At 42.1% G+C, this 27,260-nt stretch overlaps 1 protein-coding gene across 1 annotated transcript in view; it reads right to left on the reverse strand.

The window, feature by feature from the left end:
* Positions 1-27,260, reverse strand: part of NAALADL2 (N-acetylated alpha-linked acidic dipeptidase like 2) — a 989,255-nt gene that overhangs the window by 597,280 nt on the left and 364,715 nt on the right. The window contains exon 4 of the mRNA XM_038750200.1: positions 19,087-19,360. Within this exon, the coding sequence (XP_038606128.1) occupies positions 19,087-19,360 (274 nt within the window). The remainder of the gene's footprint in view (positions 1-19,086; positions 19,361-27,260) is intronic.

Raw genomic sequence — 27,260 nt, forward strand, 5'->3', positions numbered from 1 at the left:
CTCATTGTTGTATTGTACTCTCCCAAGTGCTTAGTTCAGTGCTCTGCACACAGTAAGTGCTTAATAAATATGATTACATGAATGACTGAATGAATATCAAGTGCTTAAAGGATATAGAGAAGCAGTGTGGGTCAGTGGAAAGAGCCCGGGTTTAGGAGTCAGAGGTCATGGGTTCTAATCCTGGCTCCACCAATTGTTAGCTGCGTGACTTTGGGCAAGTCACTTAACTTCTCTGTGCCTCAGTTCCCTCATTTGTAAAATCTGTGAGCCCCCTGCAACCTGATCACCTTGTAACCTCCCCAGTGCTTAGAAAAGCATGTTGCATATAGTAAGCACTCAATAAATGCCATTATTACTATTATTATTCTAATCCTGGATCTGCCACTTGTCAGCTATGTGACTTTGGGCAAGTCACTTAACTTTCCTGGGCCTCAGTTGCCTCATCTGCAAAATGGGGATTAAGACTGTGAACCCAATGTGGGACAACCTGATTACCTTGTATTCCCCCCCAGCACTTAGAACAGTGTTTGGCACATAATAAATAAATAAATAAATAAATAATGTTGGTATTTGTTTAGCACTTACTATGTGCCAAGCACTGTTCTAAGCACCGGGGGGATACAAGGTAATCGAGGTTGTCCCATGTGGGGCTCACAATCTTAATCCTCATTTTACAGATGAGGGAATTGAGGAACTGAGAAGTTAAGTGACTTGCCCAAAGTCACACAGCTGAGAAGTGGCAGAACCGGGATTAGAAGCCCACTGTTGGGCAGGGACCGTCTCCACATGTTGCCAACCCATACCTCCCAAGTGCCTAGCCCAGTGCTCCGCACACAGTAAGCACTCACCAAACACGATTGAATGAAATGAAATTAGAACCCACGACCTCTGACTCCCAAGCCTGGGCTCTTTCCACTGAGCCATGCTGCTTCCCCTATAATAATGATGGCATTTGTTAAGCACTTACTATATGCAAAGCACTGTTCTAAGTGCTGGGAAGGTTACAAGGTGATCAGGTTGTCCCACAGGGGGCTCACAGTCTTCATCCCCATTTTCCAGATGAGGTAACTGAGGCCCAGAGAAGTGAAGTGACTTTCCCAAAGTCACACAGCCGACAATTGGCAGAGCTGGGACTTGAACCCATGGCCTCTGACTCCCAAGCCCGGGCTCCTTCCACTGAGCCACGCTGTGGGAGAGGAAGGGGCACATAGTAAGCACTTAAAAATATCATCACTATTATTATTATATATCTTAGTGCTAAGGCAATGCAGAAAGGACAAGGAGTTACGGAAATGAGGATTTAGTTTAGAGAAACTTTTTGGAGCAGATGTGATTTTTGTAAGGCACTGAAGGTGGGGAAATTGTTGGCCTATTGTCCATGGAGGGGGAGTGAGTTCCTCACCAGAGGGAGAAACGTGGGCAAGGAGTCAGCATGTGGATAGACAAGATCGAGGTACAGGGAATAGGATGATGTTGGAGGAGTGAAGTCTGTGGGCTGGACTGTAGTAGAAAATTAGCGAGGTAAAATAGGAGAAGGTGAGTTGATTGAGTGCTTTAAAGCCAATGGTAAATAATTTCCATTTGATGTAGAGGTGGATAGGAAACCACTGGAGATTCTTGAGGAGCAGGGAGATGTGGATTGAACTTTTCTTAGAAAAACTGAGCACTGGAATGGCAAGAGACAGAAGGCAGGGAGGTCAGCAAGGAGGTTGATGCAGTAGTCAAAAAGGGATAAGGTAAATTAGTGTGGTAGCAGTGTGGATATAGAGGAGAGGGTGGATTTTAGAGATGATGTCAAAGTAGAATTGACAATATTTGTTAATAGATTGAATATGTGGGTTGAGTAGACAGATAAATCAATTAAAAAACCACAGTTTTGGCCTTGTAAGATAGGGATGATAGTGGTACTGTCTACAGAGGTAGGAAAGCCAAGAGGAGGATAGGGTTGGGTGGGGAAGATGATGAGTTCTGTTTTGGACATGTTTAGTTTGAGATATCGGTAGAACATTTAAGGAGAGATGTCCTAAAGGCAGGAGAAAATACAGACTTCAGAGGATCTTGGATTTCTTTGACTTTCACGGTCTGTAGCAAATATTATGCACAGACTCAGCAATTTCATTCCAACACTAATAACCAGTGGGGTAAGCATGGAACAAAGTTAGTCAAAATTCAACCTATGTTTCAAGTTAACTGGGAGGAACAGATCCTGAATTTATATCACTAAAATGGTGAAGGGAAAGAAGGGAAGGAGGATCAGAGTTTTGGAAGAATTCAAATCCAAAAAAGAGCTCAGGGGAATAGGGAAAGACTGGAAGGTGGAGATGATTAACAAAATAGGAGATGCACAAACAGGATTGAATTTGTGTCTCTCAATTGACTGCTGTAAGTTCTTGTGGGCAGGGGAAACATCTATCTCTGGTGTAGTTTCCCCAGCACTTAGTATAGTGTTCTGCACACATAAGCACTCAATCAATACTTTTTCATTATCATTATTAATATTATTGATAAGTGCTTACTATGAGTCAAGTGCTGTTCTAAGTGCTGGGGTAGATATAAGTTAATCAGATCAGATGCAGCCCTGACTTACATGGGATCACATGTCTAAAGATTGATTAACTGATTGATTTAGGTCCAATGTCCTATACATATCCTATCCTCTTTTCTTCCCTCCTCTCCTTTTTCCTCTGCCTTCCACCCAGAAAATCCCTTTTTATAGCCAGTCCATGGTTGTAAAGCTGCTGACCTAAAACCTTCTCAGCAGGATCATTCATGGTAATGGACCTAATTAGAAGATCTCTGACTACGGGAGAAACTGCATTCATGCAATTTGGATCTTCAGGATCCATTTTTCTAAGGGCGAGGTGGTATGCACAGGAGGCAGAGAAGCAATGAACCCAGAACTGAGAAAACAACTTCAAAGCTAATACGCTAGGCTTCCTTCCTCTATGTAAACCCATTGGCTTTATAGAACAGATGGCTCAATATGGTATGTGAGAGTCATGGGAAAGGTTGTTCTCAAAAAGAGGCTTGGGGTCGACCAGAAAACCAAACATCTGATTTGAAAATGCCAAAAGCACTAAAGTTCACCTACATATTATAAGCTACAATGAATTATTATCATAGAAATCGATGGTATTTATGGATTGCTACTGTATACGGTGTACTGTAATAAGCACTTATTATATGCCCACCCTCAGTTCCTATGCACTTATGTACATTTGTGTAATTTTATTTATCCCATTGCTCTTCCCCCTTCCCAGCCCCAATGCACTTATGTATATATCTGCAATTTTATTTATTTATACTGATGTTTGTCTCCCCCACTCTAAACTGTGAATTCATTGCAGGCAGAGAATGCCACTATTTATTGTTGTATTGTACTTTTCCAAATGCTTAGTACAGCATTTAGCACATTGCTGAGAAGCAGAGTGGCTTAGTGGAAAGAGCAGGGGCTTGGGAGTCAGAGGTCATGGGTTCTAATCTCGGCTTTGCCACTTGTCACTGTGTGACTTTGGGCAAGTCACCTCACTTCTCTGTGCCTCAGTTATCTCATCTGTAAAATGGGGATTAAGACTGTGAGCCCCACCTGGGACAACCTGATAACCTTGTATCTCTCTTAGCACTTAGATCAGTGCTTGGCACATACTAAGCACTTAATAAATACCATCATCATCATTCTTACAGAGCTCTGCACACAGTAAGTGCTCAATAAATATGATTGAATGAATGAATGTAGAGACTATCAATAATATATTCAACTTCCAGCTATACTGGCAAGTTTGGGGGATGTCTTACTTTCAATAGGGTTGAATTGCAATTTGAAGACTATATATATATATATATGTGTGTGTGTGTGTGTGTGTGTGTGTGTGCATGTATGTATACACACACATATATAGTCTTATATATACATATGTATATACATATATACATATACACTGCTAAGCACTTAGTACAGTGCTCTGCACACAGTAAGTGCTCAATAAATAGAATGATTGAATGAATGTATATATATTCATTGATTAAATTGTATTTATTGAGTGCTTACTGTGTGCAGAGCACTGTACTAAATGCTTGGAAAGTACAATTCAGCAGTAAAGAGAGACAATCCCTGCCCACAATGGGCTTACAGTCTAGAGGGGGAAGACAGACATCAAAGCAAGTAATCAATATTAATAAATAGAATTTATTAACTGCTGTGGGATGGGAAGGGGTAAGAGCAAAGGGAGCATTGATGTAACATGGAAGGGGGAGGAGCTGAGGAAAAGGGGGTTTAGTCTGGGAAGGCCTCTTGGAGGAGGTGGGCCTTCAGTAGGGTTTTGATGGTGGGAAGAGTGTCTGGAGGATTTGAGGAGGGAGGATGTTTCAGATCAGAGTTAGGATGTGGGCCAGGGGTCGGCGGTGAGACAGGAGAGATCGAGGCACAGTGAGAAGGTTGGCACCCAAGGAGGGGAGTGTGTGTTCTGGGATGTAGAAGGAGAGAGGAGATGAGGTAAGAAGGGGTATGGTGATGGGGAGCTTTGAAGCCAATAGTGAGGAGTATTTGTTTGATACAGAGGCTGATAGGCAGCCACTGAAGTTTTTTGAGGAGGTGGGGTGACATACCCTGAACGTTTCTGTAGAAAGATAATCCGGGCAGCGGAGTGAAGTATGGACTGATGTGGAGAGAGGCAGGAGGTTGGGAGGTCAGAAAGGAGGCTGATGCAGTAATCCAGCTGGGATAGGACGAGTGACTATACTAACATGGCAATATTTTAGATGGAGAGGAAAGGGTAAATTTGGTAATGCTGTGAAGGAGAGACAGGCAGGTTTGGGTGATGGGTTGGATTTGTGGGGTGAAAAAGAGAATGGAGTCAAGGATGACACCAAAGTTGCAGGCTTGTGAAACGGGAAGGTGGTTGTACCCTCCACAGTGACAGGAAAATTCGGGAGAGGACACAGTTTGGTAGGGAAGATAAGGAGCTTTGTATTGGACACGTTGAGTTTTAGGTGGCTGGAGGACATCCAGGTAGACAAGTCCTGAAGGCAGGAGGAGATGCTCTTAGTACAGTGCTCTGCACACAATAAGCTCTCAATAAATACGATTGAATGAATGCAATCCTGGAGGGAGGGAGAGAGAATAGCAGAGGAAATATAAATGAAGCGCAATTCAGTGCTCCTGAGAACAAAGGGGACAACTCTTAGGAACATTAATCAATCAATCAATGGCAATTACTATGGTATTGTTAGACGCTTACTCAGTGTCAAGCACTGTTCTAATCGCTGGGGTAGATATAAGTTAATCAGTTTGGACACAGTCCCTGGTCTCATGGATTAAGTAGGAGGGAGAACTTATGATTATTGACCGCTTTCTGTGCAGAGCTCTGTACTAAGCATTTGGGAAAGCACAATGCAACAGAGTTAGTAGACGTGATCCCTGTTAACATTTTTATCCTGGTTCTCTCTAGTCATTGAGAAAAAAATATTTGGAGTGGACAATAAGCAGATAAAGGGAAGACCCTGTGTCTTTCACTTCCCTTGGATGTTCTTAAGCACTAAATACAGGGATGGAGTCTCCCATTGGGATGATCAATCAATCAATCAATCATATTCATTTAGTGCTTACGGTGTGCAGAACATTGTACTAAGCACTTGGCAAAGTATAATGTAACAGACTTGGTAGGCACATTTCCTGTCTAATGGATGAGTATAAGAGAGCCTGCATTATTATAGAGCTAAAGGTTGTCACGTGGGGCTCTCCTTTTCCTAACTTTCGTCCTGGGTTGTGAACAATGGGCAAAGGGTGTAGATTTTGTTTTTTAAAATGTGATGAACCTGTTCTGCAATGTGAAAGTGGGTTGTCAACATAATGCGAAGGGTGTAGATTTTGTTTTTGTTTTTTTAAAATGTGAAGAACCTGTTCTGCAATGTGAAAGTGGGTTGTCAACATAATGCAAAAGGTGTAGATTTTGTTTTTGTTTTTGTTTCCTAAAAGGCGCAGAACCTGTTCATAGCTTATGCCTGAAGTGACTACAGTGCAGTGCCAGTTTTATGCTGAGGCTCCATGATCCGAAAGACAGTATCCTTGGTAGCCACTATGCATATTACGGAGCTATTTTTCAGGCTTCTGGGAAGCAGCATGGTCTACTAAAAAGTGCACAGGCCTGGGAGATAAAGAACCTGGGTTCAAATTCCAGGTCTGCCACTTGCCTGCAGTGTGACCTTAACATCTCTGTGCCTCAGTTCCATCACTGTGGACCACCCCCTTCTCCTCAACATGCTATCTGACCTTGGCTTCACAGACTCCGTCCTCTCCTGGTTCTCCTCTTATCTCTCCGGTCGTTCTTTCTCAGTCTCTTTTGCAGGCTCCTCCTCCCCGTCCCATCCTCTTACTGTGGGGGTTCCCCAAGGTTCAGTGCTTGGTCCCCTTCTGTTCTCGATCTACACGCACTCCCTTGGTGACCTCATTCGCTCCCACGGCTTCAACTATCATCTCTACGCTGATGACACCCAGATCTACATCTCTGCCCCTGCTCTCTCCCCCTCTCTCCAGGCTCGCATCTCCTCCTGCCTTCAGGACATCTCCATCTGGATGTCTGCCCGCCACCTAAAGCTCAACATGTCGAAGACTGAACTCCTTGTCTTCCCTCCCAAACCTTGCCCTCTCTCTGACTTTCACATCTCTGTTGACGGCACTACCATCCTTCCCGTCGCACAAGCCCGCAATCTTGGTGTCATCCTTGACTCTGCTCTCTCATTCACCCCTCACATCCAAGCCATTACCAAAACCTGCCAGTCTCGGCTCCACAACATTGCCAAGATCCGCCCTTTCCTCTCCATCCATACCGCTACCCTGCTTATTCAAGCTCTCATCCTATCCCGTCTGGACTACTGCATCAGCCTTCTCTCTGATCTCCCATCCTCGTGTCTCTCCCCACTTCAATCCATACTTCATGCTGCTGCCCGGATTGTCTTTGTCCAGAAACGCTCTGGGCATGTTACTCCCATCCTCAAAAATCTCCAGTGGCTACCAATCAATCTGTGCATCAGGCAGAAACTCCTCACCCTCGGCTTCAAGGCTGTCCATCACCTCGCCCCCTCCTACCTCACCTCCCTGCTCTCCTTCTACAGCCCAGCCCACACCCTCCACTCCTCTGCTGCTAATCTCCTCACTGTACCTTGTTCTCACCTGTCCCGCCATCGACCCCCGGCCCACGTCATCCCCCAGGCCTGGAATGCCCTCCCTCTGCCCATCCTCCAAGCTAGCTCTCTTCCTCCCTTCAAGGCCCTACTGAGAGCTCATCTCCTCCAGGAGGCCTTCCCAGACTGAGCCCCTTCCTTCCTCTCCCCCTCGTCCCCCTCTCCGTCCCCCCCATCTTACCTACGTCCCTTCCCCACAGCACCTGTATATATGTATATATGTTTGTACATATTTACTACTCTATTTATTTATTTATTTATTTATTTATTTTACTTGTACATATCTATTCTATTTATTTTATTTTGTTAGTATGTTTGGTTTTGTTCTCTGTCTCCCCCTTTTAGACTATGAGCCCACTGTTGGGTAGGGACTGTCTCTATATGTTGCCAACTTGTATTTCCCAAGCGCTTAGTACAGTGTTCTGCACACAGTAAGCGCTCAATAAATACGATTGATGATGATGATGATGATCTGTAAAATGGAAATTAAATCCTACTTCATCCTGCTTAGTCTATGAGTCCCATTTGAGACAGGGATTGTGTCCTACTTCATTATCTTTTATCTACTTCAGCTCTTACTACAGTGCTAGGCACATAGCGTTTAACAAGTACCATAATCATTAATATTAACTAATTCTAGTCGGACCCGTCCATGTCTCAAAATGCCCTACATTGGTTGTCTCCCGCACTTTACAATGTAAGCTCCTTGATAGCAGGCAATGTGTTATTTCTTTATTCTGTACTTCACAAGACCCCCGTAAGTGAGCGCTCAATAAATACTACTTACTGTTGCTACTGTTACTACCATGGCCACTCCTAATACATATGGTTCTTGATCAGGAAACTTCTACCCTGATGTCCCAGCTCCAGAAGATTGTACCAAACCTAGGAACTAGGCCTCCTTATTCCCTCTGCAGTGCTTTAGAGACATCCATGGTGTCGTGGATAGAGCCCAGGCCCGGGAGTCAGAAGGTCATGGGTTTGAATCCTGCCCCCCCCCACCACTTATCTGCTGTGTGACCTTGGACAAGTCATTTAACGTCTCTGTGTCTCCATTACCTCACATGTTAAATGGGGATTAAAACTGTGAGCCCAATGTGGGACAGGACCCATGTCCCATCTGATCACCTTGTATCAACCCCAGCGCTTAGAACAGTGCTGGGCACATAGTAAGCACTGAACAAATACTATATTATTATTATCCACTGGGACCAATAGCAGGGCTATGCCTAGTACACTAGTACTCTGAACAGAATAGGTGCTCAATAAATATGATGGTCCCCTCAAGCACTTAGTACTCTACACACTTTAGGACTCAATACAATTGACTATCACTGATATATTTATGTCCAAGATGAAGCTTTTTGAGGGCAGGAAATGTGTCTAACAATTCTGCAGTACTGAACTCTCCCAAGTGCTTAGTATAGTGCTCTGCTCAGGGTAAGGCTCAATAAATATCATGAATTGATAGATGAAAAATAAAAACACTCTAGGAGTGATTTAGAAAGGTATATACTGGGAACGTGGTATTTACTGAGGGCTCAACGTGTGCAGAACGCTGCAGTAAGCACTTGGGAAAGGACACTAATCAATCAATCAATGGTATTTATTGAGTACTTACTACATGCATAGTGCTTGGGAGAGTACAATATAACAGAATTAGCAAACACGTTCCCTTCCCACTGGGAACTTACAGTCTAGAAGGAGAGACAGACATTAATACAAAAAAAAATCAATTTATTAATTACAAATATGTACATAAGTGCTGTGGGGTTGGGGGTGGGATGAATAGAAGCAGTGTGGCTCAATGGAAAGAGCCCAGGCTTAGGAGTCAGAGGTCATGGGCAGTTACCTCATCTGTAAAATGGGGATGAAGACTGTGAGCCCCATGGGGGACAACCTGATCACCTTGTATATCCCCCAGCACTTAGAACACTGCTTGGTATATAGTAAGTGCTTAACAAATACCATCATTATCAAACACTTAGTACAGTGCTCTGCACACAGTAAGCACTCAATAAATACGATTGAATGAATGAATGAATGAATATCAAATGTACAACACAATAGATTGGCAGACATGATCCCTGCCTTCAAGGAATTTAGAGTCAAGTAAGTATCCAGGAGTAACAGGGACAAGCTGCTTATTGTTATTAATATTATTATGTTGTTGTTCTATTTTTTAAGTCAAGTACTGCGACACACCTGAGAAGCTCTGTTAGACTCTGTGTCCTCCATTCCAGGGGGAAGAAAGAGTGATCACTTTCTCTGTAGTTTCGGGAGTTGCTGAATCTGGATTTCATTAGCAGGTTACATGACCCCGCCTTTTGAATTTGAGATTAATGGTGGGTAGGGAAGCATCAAAACCATAGGGCTTCTTTAGCCCCCGGGTTCTTCATTTGGGGATCAAGAATGGAAGCCTCTGGGGGAATTGCTTGAAGATTATAGCCTGACAAAGGCCACATTGAGTTGTGGGGAGGTTAGTAGCCTAAGGAACAGGGGGGCTGTTTGGCTAAGGCTGGGGTTTATTTTTTCAGTTCCTGAAGTTTTGTGTACTTTAATGGTATTTAAAATCTGTCTGTGTTAAGGCCTGGGGTTGCTCAGGGCTTGAAAACTTCACAAAACCACTAAATGTCCCCATTGTCACTGTCATCAAATGGCTACAGTCTAAAATTTTAATTCTCTTTTAAGTCCACTAACTAATTTCCTCTGGTCCCACCTTGATTTCTTTTATTAATGATAATACTAATAGTAACAATGGTATTCCTTAAGCACCTACCCTTTGCCAAAACTTTATACTATGCACTGAGGTACGTAGATCAGGAGAATCCGGTTACATTCTCTAATCTCTGTTCCACATGGGTCTCAGTCTAAATGGGACGTATAGCGGGCTTCTTATCCTCATTTTATAGTTGAGGAAACTGAGGTAGAGCGACTTGCCCAAGTTCACAGAGCAGGCTAGTGGCTGAGCTGGCATTATTCATTCATTCAACTGTATTTATTGAATGCTTACTTAGTAAGCATTAGTACTTAGCACAGTACTAAGCGCTTGGGAAGTACAAGTCGGCAACATATAGAGACGGTCCCTACCCAACAATGGGCTCACAGTCTAGAAGGGGGAGACAGACAACAAAACAAAACATGTAAACAGGTGTGTGGCACAGTTACCCCATCAACAGGGGGATTACATTCACTGGAAACTCGAAGGGACTTTACAAAGTCAAAATGAATCTGGCTGAGTTAAAAAGAACTTTTAAGCACCAAACCCAATTCTGCTTTGCCACCTATAACGACGTCAACAGATCTCGGACCTAAGCAGCTGGGAATGCGAGCTTTTCAGCGCAGAATGGGTTCCTCTCCATGTCCCCCCACCGAGTATCTGACCGGGCAATGAACCAGCCCAGCTAAGAAAGTGGCACTCTTGTGGTGCCATCGTCCCTGCCTGCTGCCACTGAACCGTGCGCATTAGAACTCGGATCTCCTATCACCCAGTCCCAAATTATTTTTGCTGGCCACGTTCTGGCCAAGTAGATACATACTTATATCCATAATGTTCAAGAGCATTTATTGAGGGCCTATTTTGTGCAGAGCACTGTATTTACAAGGTGTTAACATGGATAATATGGACTTCAGAAAAATGACAGGTGCACAGAACCCCATGCAACTGTACAACACACTGAGGCAGCTTTCAGGAGAGCAGGCTAAAAACAGTAACGGAAACATTCACAGCCCATTACTGTTTGTGGTTTTGCTTTGATTCTTTGGCACTTTTACTTGAAAAACAGCATTAAAACCCATTACAAAATAAGATCGATTGCGGGTGGAGGTAGGGGGGGCGTCAGGCCTCATTGATGGGGGAGAGTGTTTCGGTGTGTCGAGTTACCAGCTATGCTTGACGTCACTTTCGTAACTTTGGCCATCATTCTGACTGGATCAAATGCTGGATCGACCAGACCCTTCAAGCTGGGACTTATTTCATCAGTGGTATTTATCTCTCCCTTCCAGATTGTGAGCCCATTGTTGGGTAGGGACCGTCTCTATATGGTGCCAATCTGTACTTATCAAGCACTTAGTACAGTGCTCTGCACACAGTAAGCGCTCAATAAATATGATTGAATGAATGAATGAACCTAGTAAATAGAGGTGATGTAGGGTGCGAAGAATAAATGAGTTAATTTCTCACCATCTGACTGCCAAGCTAGCTCTCTTCCTCCCTTCAAAGCCTTACTGAGAGCTCACCTCCTCCAGGAGGCCTTCCCAGATTGAGCCCCCTTTTTCCTCTCCTCCTCCCCATCCCGACGCTCTACCTCCTTCCCCTCCCCACAGCACCCCTGCCCTACCTCCTTCCCCTCTCCACAGCACCTATATATATATGTTTGTGCAGATTTATTACTCTATTTTACTTGTACATATTTACTATTCTATTTATTTTATAAATGATGTGCATCTACCTTTATTTCTATTTATTCTGATGACTTGACACCTGTCCACATGTTTTGTTTTGTTGTCTGTCTCCCCTTCTAGACTGTGAGCCCATTGTTGGGTAGGGACTGCCTCTCTATGTTGCCAACTTGTACTTCCCAAGTGTTTACTACAGTGCTCTGAATTGAATGAATGAAAGAATGAATGAACTGCACACTAAACATCATCTAAAAGGGTAGGATGATGATGAACCAAGATGTGGGAGTACACAATAAAACGACAAGTGATTGTTCTCATTCCTCAGGACAATGCAATTCAAAGTAGTTATATTAATTACCTCCCAACCTCCACAAGTTGGCATCCCGTGGATGAAAAAAACCACACTGTTAAGCAGGACTCAGTCCACATTCACTTATTTTAACATTTTTAATTACTGATAAAGGTTTCATTTCTTCTTAAAATTTCCACCTAGATGGTTACTTCTTAAACTAAAAATTTCCCCACACTGAAAGTAGAACTCAATCCTTATTGACTGAAACAAATGCTGAACAACCAGTAATCACTTTCATTAATATTCCTGCAAAATGGTAATTTAGAATTATTTTAGTAATAACCTACATTAGTGCTATGTCCTAGTCTCCTGAAAGCTCCCCAGACTGTGGGGTATGGGTCATGGGGACCAATTAGGAACTGAACTGGGATGTGGGCCAGGATGGGATATATTTCTATTGCCTTCCCAGCCACTTCCTGGAGAAGATATTTACATGTGATTGAGCAGTTTCAGCAATCTATCCTAGCCTTACTAGATAGTTCTGGTTTAATCGCTTTGTTTCTTGCCATAAGATCTCCACACATTTCTGCCACCAGATTCTCTATAAACCAGATCCTGACTCGAAGGCAAGATCAGAGAAGACATCACAGGTTTTTATTTTAATTATATTTATTTAGTGCCTCCTGTGTGCACAGCACAAATACGGAACAGTGGAGAAAGGCATAAAGATGGAAATTCAAATCTAGTCCATGGAACATAAGGGACTCATAGTCTACAGAGAAATTTGGGAAGGACAGAATTTCTAAATTTTACTTTATTGCAGGTTTATATGAGGTTAATATGAATTCAAGTGATTAAGAAAGTTATAGCCTTATATTCAAGATTGAAAGTAGGTCAATGAAGGGAAGCCTTCTAGAAGAAATTCTAAGATGTTCCTAAACCCAGAGATTTTGTTCACAGACATAAATCAAAATAGATGACAGTTAAAGTGTTAACATCTTGATATGGATCAGGTATATTTGTGTCCGCAACTGAGACCTAAGAATTCCTAGCCACGGGGTTGTGTGGAGTCATCCATGACCACATCCTTCCCCACAGGTGAGCACAGAGTTCATTTTTTAGTAACAACAGAGTCAGATTTCTTCTGCATGGGACCCCATGTTTATTTTCACTTCCTTGTGTCCTACTTCAAATAGGTTCCTTTCAGAAAGCAGCTATGGCATCTCTCACTTCTATCACATTTCGGCTCTCGGGTAATTAGGGACCAAAGTGGTAGATGGCTCTGAGTTTAAAGGAATAACCCTCACCACAAACCCTAGACAGCACACTGGCATCATCTTCCCAGTCAACGCAATAATGCAAAGCCCTTACCAGAGCTACTGCTCTGCAGTCTCTTACAAAGAAGATTTTGAAGTGCGAACTCCAGAAACAAAGAACAGAGATTATTGCCTTGGTCCACTTCCTTCAAAACAGAGAAGAATGCCCCACAAACATTTTACGTGAGTAATCTGTAAATAATTCCATGGGTATCTCTTTTTTTGCCGGAAAATGAATTGAAAATCCACTGATAATTAAGGAACATAAAATGTAATAGGCAGAGAATGGGAGCATCAAATGCATAGTTTTCTTTGAAATAGCTGGAAGTTAATGAAATGAAAAGGGATCCTGCTGCACCATGACTCTGTGACAGCATAAATAGCCGCGTAGACTCCCTCCTCACGTGTGGTTCCCCAGCCCGGATCCTGCGCAGCTGGGGCATTTCTGTTCTATTGTGCCTACTGATAACATCATACTGGGTCTTCTCTTTGTTCTTAAAATCAGTATTCTAGGGAGAAACAGAGCCCTAGGACAAATATGGAGAGAAGCCCTGACCACATTTTCTGCTAGGGCCTCCACCCTACAGAAAGCAGAAGCCACAAAATGACATCTGCATCTGATGAATGTGTCTGTTTATTGTTATACACGTACTCTCCCAAGTGCTTAGTACAGCGTGGCTCAGAGGAAAGAGCACAGGCTTTGGAATCAGAGTTCAAGGGTTCAGATCCCGGCTCCGCCACTTGTCAGCTGTGTGACTTTGGGCAAGTCACTTAACTTCTTTGTGCCTCAGTTACCTCATCTGTAAAATGGGGATTAAGACTGTGAGCCCCACGTGGGACAACCTGATCACCATGTAACCTTCCCAGCACTTAGAACAGTGCTTTGGAATGTTATACAAATGCACAGCCCAGCCTGCACCTTCCGATCCTCTGCTGCTAACCTCCTCACTGTGCCTCGTTCTCACCTGTCCCGCCGTCGACCCCCTGCCCACGTCCTCCCCCTGACCCGGAATGCCCTCCCTCTGCACATCTGCCAAGCTAGCTCTCTTCCTCCCTTCAAAGTGCTACTGAGAGCTCACCTCCTCCAGGAGGCCTTCCCAGACTGAGCCCCCTCTTTCCTCTCCCCCTCCCCATCCCCCATCCTACCTCCTTCCCCTCCCCACAGCACCTGTATATATGTTTGTACAGATTTATTACTCTATTTATTTTACTTGTACATATTATTCTATTTATTTTCTTAATGATACTCATCTAGCTTTACTTCTATTTATTCTGATGACTTGACACCTATCCACATGTTTTGGTGTTTGTCTCCCCCTTCTAGACTGTGAGCCCATTGTTGGGTGGGGACCGTCTCTATATGTTGGCAACTTGTACTTCCCAAGCGCTTAGTACAGTGCTCTGCACACAGTAAGCGCTCAATAAATACGATTGATGATGATGATTGAAATTTCAGTACTTCTGTTAACGGTGGAAATGAAAAATGTAGAAATTCAATAAATGTCAGCAAGTAATAGACAGGAAACAAATGCTTAATTTAGTTAATGGTAAGTGTGGTTAAGAAGTTGTGTGATGAGTTTCTCCTTGTGTCACTCAACAGCCATTCAGAGTCTCTAATTTTAGTCTCTGGGAGTCTTAAGGAATCTTGCTCTATCTTGGTTCCTCTTTTACCCTTACCTCACTCTTACAATTAGACTTATACCTGGAAATCAATCATTTCAAAGCTACTCTTTCATTCATTCATTCATTCATTCATTCAATCATATTTCTTGAGTGCTTACTGTGGGAAGTGCACTGTACTAGGCACTTGGGAGAGTACAACAATTAATTTACACATTCCCTGCCCACAACGAGTTTTGAGTCTACAGGGGGAGAGACAGAAATAAATACAAATAAATAAATTACAGATATATACATAAGTGCTGTGGGGCTGGGAGGGGGGAAGAACAAATGAAGCAAGTCAGGGCCATGCAGAAGGGATTGGGAGAAGAGGAATGGAGGGTTTTAGTCTGGGAAGGTCTCTGGGAGGAGATGCACCTTCATTAAGCTTTGAAGGGGGGAATAGAGTAAGTGTCTCTCGGGTTTGAGGAGGGAGGGCATTTCAGGCCAGATGCAGGAGGTGGGCTAGGGGTTGGAGGCAAGAGAAGCGAGATGGAGGCACAGATGAATTAATATTAATATATTAATATATTAAATTGGGGACCACCCAATTTCCAGACCAGTCTCTGCCTCTTACCTGAAATAATGGTATTTGTTAAGCACTAACAATGTGCCAGGCACTATACTAAGCACTGGGATAGATACAAGTTAATCAGATTGAACACAATCCCTGTCTCCATTTTAATATTAATATTAATATTAGAGGAATGAAATATGTAGGCAGGCTAGAAGGAGAGTAGAGAGTTGAGGTAGGATGGGGCAAGGTGGTGGTACTCTTCTAAGTACTCTCTTAAGAGAAAAAACTGATTAAGACTATATTTCTGATTTTTCTCAGACCTGATGAAGTTTCCAATTTTCGATTTACAGCTGAAACTTCATTGCAGTACTGTCAAAATAAATGCATAACAGAAATATTCACAAGAAGCATGGAATTTCCTTTCTGAAGCTGACAACAACAGAATGACTGCAAAAAACATCGAGTAAACCAGGGATAAAAGCAATTCTTGTGTTTTGGTGAAAGTGGCAAAGAAGGCATGTTGCAATTTTGAATTTGTGAAATAATTACTCAGGTGAATCTACCCACAGGAGGCAAGAGTAGGTCCTGGAAGCAGACTTTAGAAGTGAACAGATTACTTATTAGAAATTTAGAGGCATATATCTCCAGATATGGAAATTCTGCAGCCTTGAAGTTTCAAGTGGCCACAGGGACAACCCAATTTCCAGACCAGTCTCTGCCTCTTACCTGAAATAATGGTATTTGTTAAGTACTAACTATGCGCCAAGCACTATACTAAGCACTGGGATAGATACAAGTTAATCAGATTGAACATAATCCCTGTCTCCATTTTAATATTAATATTAATATTAGAGGAATGAAATATGTAGGCAGGCTAGAAGGAGAGTAGAGAGTTGAGGTAGGATGGGGCAAGGTGGTGGTACTCTTCTAAGTACTCTCTTAAGAGAAAAAACTGATTAAGACTATATTTCTGATTTTTCTCAGACCTGATGAAGTTTCCAATTTTCCATTTACAGCTGAAACTTCATTGCAGTACTGTCAAAATAAATGCATAACAGAAATATTCACAAGAAGCATGGAATTTCCTTTCTGAAGCTGACAACAACAGAATGACTGCAAAGAACATCGAGTAAACCAGGGATAAAAGCAATTCTTGTGTTTTGGTGAAAGTGGCAAAGAAGGCATGTTGCAATTTTGAATTTGTGAAATAATTACTCAGGTGAATCTACCCACAGGAGGCAAGAGTAGGTCCTGGAAGCAGACTTTAGAAGTGAACAGATTACTTATTAGAAATTTAGAGGCATATATCTCCAGATATGGAAATTCTGCAGCCTTGAAGTTTCAAGTGGCCACAGGGACAACCCAATTTCCAGACCAGTCTCTGCCTCTTACCTGAAATAATGGTATTTGTTAAGTACTAACTATGCGCCAAGCACTATACTAAGCACTGGGATAGATACAAGTTAATCAGATTAATCCCTGTCCCACATAGGACTCACAGTCCCAATTTTACAGATGAAGGAACTGAGGCACCGAGAAGTGAAGTGATTTGCCCAAGATAACACAGCATAAAAGTGGTAGACCTGGGATGAGAACCCAGGTCCTTCTTACTCCCAGGCTCGGGCTCTTTCCACTAGCCATACAAAGAAAGGATTCCCAATTCCAGTGAGAGTGGGCCATGGGCCAGAAAGCCCGGGAATTCCACGATCTGTTGGGGTCACTTCCCAATGTGCCTCCTGCTTGGGATAAAAGGATAAGAGCCCCATCCTTTACAGGAGCACCTAGAGACCAAGTGAGCCAGAGCTCCCTTAACACATCCCAATCAAATGTAAACTCCATATCAGCAGGGAATATGCTCTACTCTACTGTCCCCAGAACTTTGTACCGTGCATTTGCACTCAGTAAGTACTCAGTAAATACCATCAAATCTACTAGTATTTAATATCAGGAGCTCCAAGGTCTGGGAGGATGCCCAGAAGAGCCTCTCTACCTCAACAAGGCAAGATGGATACCTTCCTTGCTTTACAATGCTGGGAAGGCTGTCAGAGTTTGTAACTAAAGACTGTTGGATAAACAGCTTCCCCCGTGAAGTACTGTTTTAGACATTAAGCTCGTTGTGGGCAGGGAATGTGTTTGTTATATTCTTATAGTGTACTCTCCCAAGTGGTCAGGACAGTGCTTGGCACACAGTAAGTGCTCAATAAATACGATTGACTGACTATTGTGGTCTCCTAAGCAATGGTTTTACTCTGCACCTAGTAAGCACTCAATAAATACCATTGATTGTGTTGTTATTTTGGACTGTGGATTGTATACATTACTGTTGTTTGTGATTCATTCCTATTGTTCTGAACATACCGCCTTCCCACAAATGAACTGTGAGTCCCTTGGGAGCCTCATGTGGGATCTGATTTTCCTACTATTTAGCACAGTGCTTGGCACGTAGTATGCACTTAATAAGTACCACAGCTATCCACAGCAATACAGGAAAATGTGTTTTCTTCTCATGCATTTCATTTCCTTCTTTTAGTGGTATTTGTTCAGCGCTTCCTCCTTGCCATGCACTTTACTAAACATTGGGTGAGCTATGAGTTAATAAGGTTGGATACTTTCCATGTCCCACATGGGGTTCACACTCTTTATCTTAATTTTTCAGATGAGGTAACTGAGGCACAGAGAGGTTAACTGACTTGCCCAAGGTTATACCTCAGACAAGTTATAGAGCAACATTAGAACCCAGTCCCTTCTAATTCCCAGGACCAGGATCTGTCCACTAGGCCAGGCTGCTTCTCATTCACTTCCTATCATTTGAATTTGCATTTTTCTTCAGTGCCTCTGAATTTCCATTCTATTCCAGTTCTAACCCTAATTATGACTTTACCCCAGGACAGTTTAACTATTTTTTTCCAAACGTCTCCTAAGCCAAGACTCAACTTCAGTCTGGCACACACAATAATGCAATTAAAAAGATTCTTAAAATTTAACTTCTTCATCTCTTATCCCTCTTACTATCCCTACTTCTTCACTTTTATCCACCATTTGAAAACTTCATGAACATGTGGAACTGTCCATGAAGGACTGAGCCCCCTTTTTCCTCTCTTCCTCCCCCTCATCCCCCCCACCCTACCTCCTTCCCCTCCCCACAGCACCTGCATATATGTTTGTATAGATTTATTACTCATTTATTTTACTTGTACATATTTACTATTCTATTTATTTTGTTAATGATGTGCACCTAGCTTTATTTCTATTTATTGTGATGACTTGACAACTGTCCACATGTTCTGTTTTATTGTCTGTCTTCTCCTTCTAGACTGTGAGCCCGTTGTTGGGTAGGGACCATCTCTATATGTTGCCAACTTATACTTCCCAAGCACGTAGTACAGTGCTCTGAACACAGTAAGCACTCAATAAATGCAATGGAATGAATAAATGAATGAATGAACGGTGTCTTTCTGCAGCTGTAATACACTAAAACTCAATCACTGAAAAGACTTATTGATAAGATTCACATCTTTGTCACTTCAGATAGGCAATAGCTTTCAAAACATTTAAACACAACCTGGACTTCTTTTAACCTAAACCTTTCTGTCTCTTCCTCCCCAGAAGATTTCACTGATATTTCCATAACTTGTGTCTTGGCAATTAGTTCAATTTAGATGAAAGGTGCTGTTTTCTCATTTCATTTCACAATAAATGGACAGAGACAAATGGCATATTACCTCGAGAGTTCCTTTGGCAGAATAGGCAGCATAGGCATACAGAAGATCTTGGCTGGGGTCCTTCTTGGTCTCTTTGCTACATGGTTGGCCATTAGGATAAAAGCATTGGCTGCTGTTTTTTAGAGTCACCGTGTTTGGAGAAGTGCCTGGCAGGTTAAGCAGAACGGAGTAATTTACAAGTTGCACTTCTTGTAGGCCCCAAGAAGTCCACTGATACTTAAGCTGCTTTGTAACTTCTGTGTCATCTTCACTTATGGGCAATTGAACAAAATATCTGAAAGACAAAATAGGAAGGCTTCAAGATCTCCTTACGTTTTAGGATTATAGAAATTCTGACTTTAAACATTATATTCTAAAATGCAAGTCAAATGGGTAATACTTATGTTTTCCTAGTTCTCATTTTTTTTTTGTCGTATAATTTTCTTCACCTTATGGTAGTTTCTAGTTTCCTTCTAGACTGTGAGCCCACTGTTGGGTAGGGACTGTCTCTATATGTTGCCAACTTGTACTTCCCAAGCGCTTAGTACAGTGCTCTGCACACAGTAAGTGCTCAATAAATACGATTGATTGATTGATTGATTTCCTGGCCAAAAAACAAAACTCCTCTTGGATTATTACTGATTCTAATAAGAATAACTCGCCTAATTTTAATACCTTCCATGGCAGTCCATTTCCTTAGTAGGGGCAGAATCTTAAGGGTTTTCTAAACAAAGAAATTATTGAACACATCAAAGGGGTACTGAGACTAAAAGGGGAAAACAATTGCATTTTTAATACCTTTTTATAATTAACTCAAATGTATTTTTAAGATTATCTTATCCACCCACAAAACTCCAGAAAGATTTGCTATTTATTAGTGAATTATTCTATTAGTGAGCTAAATGGTATTCCAATGGTGCGGAGGTGCCACAAACACACTAATGATAACAGTAATTTGTTCCTGGGGTGCTGCCTATTTACAAAGTATCCATAAAATACAAGCCTTTAAAAATATTCTGGAAAATAATGAAAAGGAAAATTGTTTCCTTTCCATTACTCTTGAGCTATCAAAAATAAGAGTAATTCTTTATGAGCAATGTTGTCTATTAAATTCTGTAACATAGACAAATAATCAATCAGTGGTATTTACTGAGAGCACTTGCTTTGTGCCAAGAACTGTATTGTAGGGGTAGGGCAAAGTGAATAGATTGGGCAGTAGGGAGGGAAAATAAACTAGGGGATGAGTTTCCTTGATACCTTTAGATGCAGGATGGCTCGCCTTGATCCAGGTTTATAGTTACCAATCAGTGGCAATTTTTGAGCACTTACTGTGAGGAAAACACTGCACTAAGCACTTGGGAGAGTACAGTGCAACTGAGTTGGCAGACAGGTTTCCTGCCCACAGTGACCTTACTGACATTAATATAAATATCAATCTAATATAATTGTAAGTACATATAACTTCTCTCTCTATATATATATATGTATTTATTATTTACTTTATATCTATATCTATATCTATATATATATATATATATATATGACTGTGACTAGACTGTGAGCCCACTGTTGGGGGTAGGGACTGCCTCTATATGTTGCCAACTTGTGCTTCCCAAGCGCTTAGTACAGTGCTCTGCACACAGTAAGTGCTCAATAAATACTACTGATTGATTGATTGATTGATTGATTGATGTGAAGAAGAAGCAGCATGGCTCAGTGGAAAGAGCCCGGGCTTGGGAGTCAGAGGTCGTGAGTTCTAATCCCAGCTCTGTCACTTGTCTGCTATGTGACTTTGGGCCAGTTACTTCACTTCTCTGTGCCTCAGTAACCTCATCTGTAAAATGAAGATTAAGAAGGTAAACCCCACGTGGGACAATCTCATTACTTTGTATCTACCCCAGCGCTTAGAACAGTGCATGGCACATAGTAAGTGCTTAACAAAAACCATCATTATTATTTATATTTATATATATACTCTATATATGGTCCAGATTATAATATGTATAGTATAAATACAGATAACTTCTGTGGTGCTGAGGGGGGATGACTATGAAGTCATTAAAGGGTACAGATCCTAGTGTATAGACAATACGGAAGGGAGAAGGAGAGTGTTTAAAAAGCAATGTGGACACAAATTCAATCCAAAAAGGGAAAAATGCCCTTGGAATCATACAGGTGGCACACCTAAATGCCATAAAATAAAACAAAAAAGTACATAAATGCTGTGGGGCTGAGAATGGATGACAAGACGATTGCCTAAGAAGCCTTCGCGTGGTACACTAAAATGGGCATATACAAGTCAGGAAATAAGAATAATTTATAGAAAGATTTAGTGAAGCTCAAACTCAAAGATATAGTCCATGTTCAACATAAAATGTCAGAACAATATTTCCGATAGTGAAGTAGTGGAATCTACTCACTTCTGCCAGGCAGGATAGATCAATCAACCTATTGATGATATTTTTTGAGTGCTTACTGTGTGCACAGCAGCTGTACTAAGCATTTGTGAGAGTACGAAATAAAACAGTTGGAAGGCACATTCCCTGTCCACAAGAAAATTACTGTCTAGCTGGGGATACAGACATTACTATATATTGAGAAGCAGTGTGGTCTAGTGGTTAAAGCATGGACAGAAGGATTGGTTTCTAATTCTGGCTCTGCCACTCCTCTGCTGTGTGACCTTGAGCAAGTCATTTAACTTTTCTTTGCCTCAGATAGCTCACCTGTAAAATGGAGATTAAGACTGTGAGTCCCACGACTGATTAGCTTTTATCTATCCTAGAATTTAGTACAGTGTCTGCACATAGTAAGAGCTTAACAAATGTCATAAAATAAAACAAAAAAGTACATAAATGCTGTGGGGCTGAGAATGGATGACAAGAGGATTGCCTAAGAAGCCTTCGCGTGGTACACTAAAATGGGCATATACAAGTCAGGAAATAAGAATAATTTATAGAAAGATTTTGTGAGGCTCAAACTCAAAGATATAGCAGGGCACTGTTGGGTGACCACTGCAATGAACAGTTTAGCCTGTCATCAGAGCAGTTGGGAGTGCACTTTGTCTACTTGATCAAAGAAAGATTGGGATCTCAAGGAACAGGTTTGAAATCAGATACAGGCCTGTGTGTTGTAAATCCATTAATATAAAAGGGGTACATTTATTCACTCAATTGTATTTCTTGAGTGCTTACTGTGTGCAGAGCACTGTACTAAGCACTTGGGAGAATACAATATAACAATGAATGGACACTTTCCCTGCATACTGTGAGTTTACAGTCTAGATGGAGAGAGACATTAATATATGTAAATAAATTACAGATATGTATGTAGATAGGCTTCAACTATCATCTCTATGCAGATGATACCTCCTCCAGGAGGCCTTCCCAGACTGAGCCCCTTCCTTCCTCTTCCCCTCGTCCCCCTCTCCATCCCCCCATCTTACCTCCTTCCCTTCCCCACAGCACCTGTATATATGTATATATGTTTGTACTTATTTATTACTCTATTTATTCATTTATTTATTTTACCTGTACATATCTATTCTATTTATTTTATTTTGTTAGTATGTTTGGTTTTGTTCTCTTTCTCCCCCTTTTATACTGTGAGCCCACTGTTGGGTAGGGACTGTCTCTATATGTTGCCAACTTGTACTTCCCAAGCGCTTAGTACAGTGCTCTGCACACAGTAAGCGCTCAATAAATACGATTGATTGATTGATTGATGATACCCAAATCTACAACTCCTCCCCTGTTCTCTCTCCCTACCTCTAGGCTCGTATTCATTTATTCATTCAATCATATTTATTGAGTGCTTACTGTGTGCAGAGCACTGTACTAAGCATTTGGAAAGTTCAATTCAGCAACAGATAGAGACAATCCCTACCCAACAACAGGCTCACAGTCTAGAAGGGGGAGACAGACAACAAAACAAAGAAAGTAGACAAGTAGACAGATAGACGTATCTCCTCCTGCCTTCAGAATCTCTCCACCTTGATGTCCCCCTGCCACCTAAAGCTCAACATGTCTAAGACTGAGGTACTTTTCGTCCCTCCCAATCCCTGTCCTCTCCCTGACTTTCCTGATACTGTGGACGGAACTACCATTCTTCCCGTCTCACAGATCTGCAACCTTGGTGTCATCAATGACTCCGCTCTCTCATTCACCCCACACAATAAATCCATCACAAAACCTACCAGTCTCACCTTCACAACATCACCAAGATCCACCCTTTCTTCTCCATCTAAACCGCTACCTTGTTGGTACAATCTTTCATCATATCCCACCTGGATTACTGCATCAGCCTCCTTTTTTTTTATCTCCCAACCTCCTGTCTCTCCCAACTTCAGTCTATACTCTACTAGTCTATACACTCCCCCTCCTCAAAAACCTCCAGTGGTTGCCTATCAACCTTCACATGAAACAAAAACTGCTCACTGTTGGCTTCAAAGCTCTCCATCCCCTTGCCCCCTCCTACCTCACCTCCCTTCTCTTCTTCTGCAGCCCGGCCCACACACTCCGCTCCTCTGCCACTAACCTCCTCACTGTGTCTTGTTCTCACCTGTTACGCCATCGACCCCCTGCCTATATCCTACCTCTGGCCTGGAATGCCCTCCCTCCTATAACCACAAAACTAGCTCACTTCCTCCCTTTAAAGCCCTACTGAAAGCTCACCTCCTCCAGGAGGCCTTCCCATACTGAGCCCCCCTTTTCCTCTGCTCCTCCTCCCCTCCCCATCACCCCTACTCCCTCCCTCTTCTCTACCCTGCTCCCTGTCCCACAGCACTTTGTATGTATATATATGTACACATTTATTATTCGATTTTTTATTGATGATGTGTATATATCTATAATTCTACTTATTAATTTTGATGCTATTGATGCCTGTCTACTTGTTTTGTTTTGTTGTCTGTCTCCCCGCTTCTAGAGTGTGAGCCCATTGTTGGGTAGGGATTGTTTCTATCTTTTGCCAAATTGTACTTTCCAAGTGCTTAGTACAATGCTCTGCACACAGTAAGAGTTCAATAAATATGATTGAATGAATTGATTGAACATAATCATATTTAATGAGCACTTACTGTGTGCAGAGCACTGTACTATGGACGTACTTAAGTGCTGTGCCACTGGGAAGGGGGATGAATGAAGGGAGCAAGTCAGGACAACACAGAAGGGAGTGGGAGAAGAGGAAAGGAGGGCTTAGTCAGGGAGGCCTCTTGGAGGAGATGTGACTTCCATAAGGCTTTGAAGGGGAAAGAGAGTAATTGTCTTTTTTTCCTTAGTGTAGACAATGTGATAGGGAATGTTAAGTGCTTAGTACAGTGCTCTGCACACAGTAAGCGCTCAATAAATATGATTGAATGATCATGTATCATATACATGTGTATGTTTGTGTGTGTGTCTTGTACTTGTAAACATTTATAGCAGTTCTTAAGGTAACCTTCTTATTATCCTGTGTTCTCGATTCTCCCTCCTTTGAACCTTTGCTCACACTCTTCTGCCTGCCTGCAGCTGCCTCCTCCTTAAAATGTGCCAGACTACAATCCTACCAATCTTCAAAACCCTCTGACAGCTCATATTCTCTGGGTGACTTCCTGAAATTAGGCTTTCTTTTTCCCACGTTATAGTCTTCCAGCTGCCACGACATCACTTAGTTATTATCAATTTCCTATGAACCTTTGTTGCTATAAATCTTCCCACCTTCAAAGCCTTATTGAAGGCACATCTCCTCCAAGAGACCTACCTTAACTAAGCCCTCATTTTCTTTCTTTTTTATTCCCTTATGCATTGCTTTGATTTGCTCCCCTTACTAATCCATCTCTCAGCAGCATTTATTTATATCAATTGTAGACTGTGAGGCCATTGCTGGGTAGGGACCGTCTCTATATGTTGCCAATTTGTACTTCCCAAGTGCTTAGTACAGTACTCGGCACACAGTAAGCACTCAATAAATACAATTAAATGAATGAATGAATGATAGAATGAATGAATGAATGAATGAATGAATGTCTATCTCTCCCTCTAGATTTGGAGCTTGTTGGGAGCAGGGAATGTGTCTACCAAGAGCACAGGCTTGGGAGTCAGAGAATGTGGGTTCTAATCCCAGCTCTGCCACTTGTCTGCTATGTAACCTTGGGCAAGCCACTTAATTTCTCTGTGCCTCAGTTACCTCAGCTGTAAAATGGGGATTCAGACTGTGAGCCCCATGTGGGAAAACCTGATTACCTTGTACCTACTCCAGTGCTTAGAACAGTGCTTAGCACATAGTAATCAGTTAACAAATACCAAATTATTATTATCATTATTATTATTAATAAATAATGATGGTATTTGTTAAGCGCTTACTATGTGCCAAGTACTGTTCTAAGTGCTGGGGGAGATACAAGTTAATCAAGTTGTCCCACATGGGGCTCACAGTCTTAATCCTCATTTTACAGATGAGGGAACTGAGGCACAGAGAAGTGAAGTGACTTGCCCAAAGTCACTTTCTCAAGCACTTAGTATGGTGCTCTGCATACAGTAAGTGCTCAATAAATATAATTGATTGATTCATTTACATGGCTATTTAAATATTTACTTATCCACATTTCTCTCTTTCCACTTTTGGGTCCAAATTCCCAGGGACAGAGATTATGCCCTCAACCTCTACTGTATTCTTCCAAGTGCTTGTTGCATTGTTCCTTATATAGTCAGTGCTCAATAAATATGATTGATTGATCAGTCCTGGTAACTGCATGCAGGAGGGTTCAAAAGACAGCATATTAAATTCAATACTTGTGGAAGATGCTCTCACACCTGCGGTCCACACTGATAATTGTTGCAGTTAATATTTTAATGTCAATGCACATATTGTTTCACAAAAAGAGAACTAAAGCATGGAATTTGATACAGTAGCAAAAATCCATTATTCCAAAGTTTGCACATCTTGAAGGTGTGAATTTAGTATAACAATATTGTGCGGGGTCACAAGAGACGCGTAATCAGTCAATCGATGGTATTTATTGAGTGCTTACTGTGTGTTGAACACTATGCTAAGCCCTTGAGAGAGTACAATACTTACAGAGTTGGATGGGTGGATGAAGACTTCTATTCTGGGGCTCCTTTGTTAAGTTTGAGGTGTCAGGAGGGCAGCCAAGTAGAGATGTCCTTAAGGCAGTAAGAAATTTGAGGCTAGGTTTGGGAATCACCCAGCGCTTAGAACAGTGCTTCACACATAGTAAGCACTTAACAAATACCATAATGATAGTAATAATAATAATCTACATACGGATAGTAGTTGGAACTATGGGAGCTAATGAGTTTCATTTATTCATTCATTCATTCATATTTTTTGAGAACTTACTATGTGCAGAGCACTGTACTGAGTGCTCAGGAGAGCACGATTCAACAATAAACAGTCACATCATCATCAATCCTATTTATTGAGCGCTTACTATGTGCAGAGCACTGTACTAAGCGCTTGGGAAGTACAAATTGGCAACATATAGAGACAGTCCCTACCCAACAGTGGGCTCACAGTCTAAGAGGGGGAGACAGAGAACAAAACCAAACATACTAACAAAATAAAATAAATAGAATAGATATGTACAAATAAAATAAATAAATAAATAAATAGAGTAATAAATATGTACAAACATATATACATATATACAGGTGCTGTGGGGAAGGGAAGGAGGTAAGATGCTGGGGATGGAGAGGGGGACGAGGGGGAGAGGAAGGAAGGGGCTCAGTCTGGGAAGGCCTCCTGGAGGAGGTGAGCTCTCAGCAGGACCTTGAAGGGAGGAAGAGAGCTAGCTTGGCGGATGGGCAGAGGGAGGGCATTCCAGGCCCGGGGGATGACGTGGGCCGGGGGTCGATGGCGGGACAGGTGAGAGCGAGGTATGAGCTTATGGTCTAGAGTGGGGGAGACAGACATAAATACAAGTAAATAAAATTTCAGATATGTACATAAGTGCTACGGAGGTTGGAGGGGGGGAAGAGCAAAGGGAGCAAGTCAGGGTGATGTAGAAGGGAATGGGAGATGAGGAAACATGTGGGAAAGCCTCTTAGAGATGTTCCTTCAATAAGGCTTTGAAGTGGGGGAGAGTGATTGTCAGATTTGAGGAAGAGGGGCATTCTAGGCCAGAGGCAGGATGTGGGCTAGGGGTTGATGGTGAGACAGGTGAGACTGAGGCACAAAGTGAGAAGGTTAGCACTAGAAAA

The sequence above is a fragment of the Tachyglossus aculeatus genome, chromosome 1 (genome assembly GCF_015852505.1).
Source record: "Tachyglossus aculeatus isolate mTacAcu1 chromosome 1, mTacAcu1.pri, whole genome shotgun sequence".
NCBI classification, from domain to species: domain Eukaryota; kingdom Metazoa; phylum Chordata; class Mammalia; order Monotremata; family Tachyglossidae; genus Tachyglossus; species Tachyglossus aculeatus.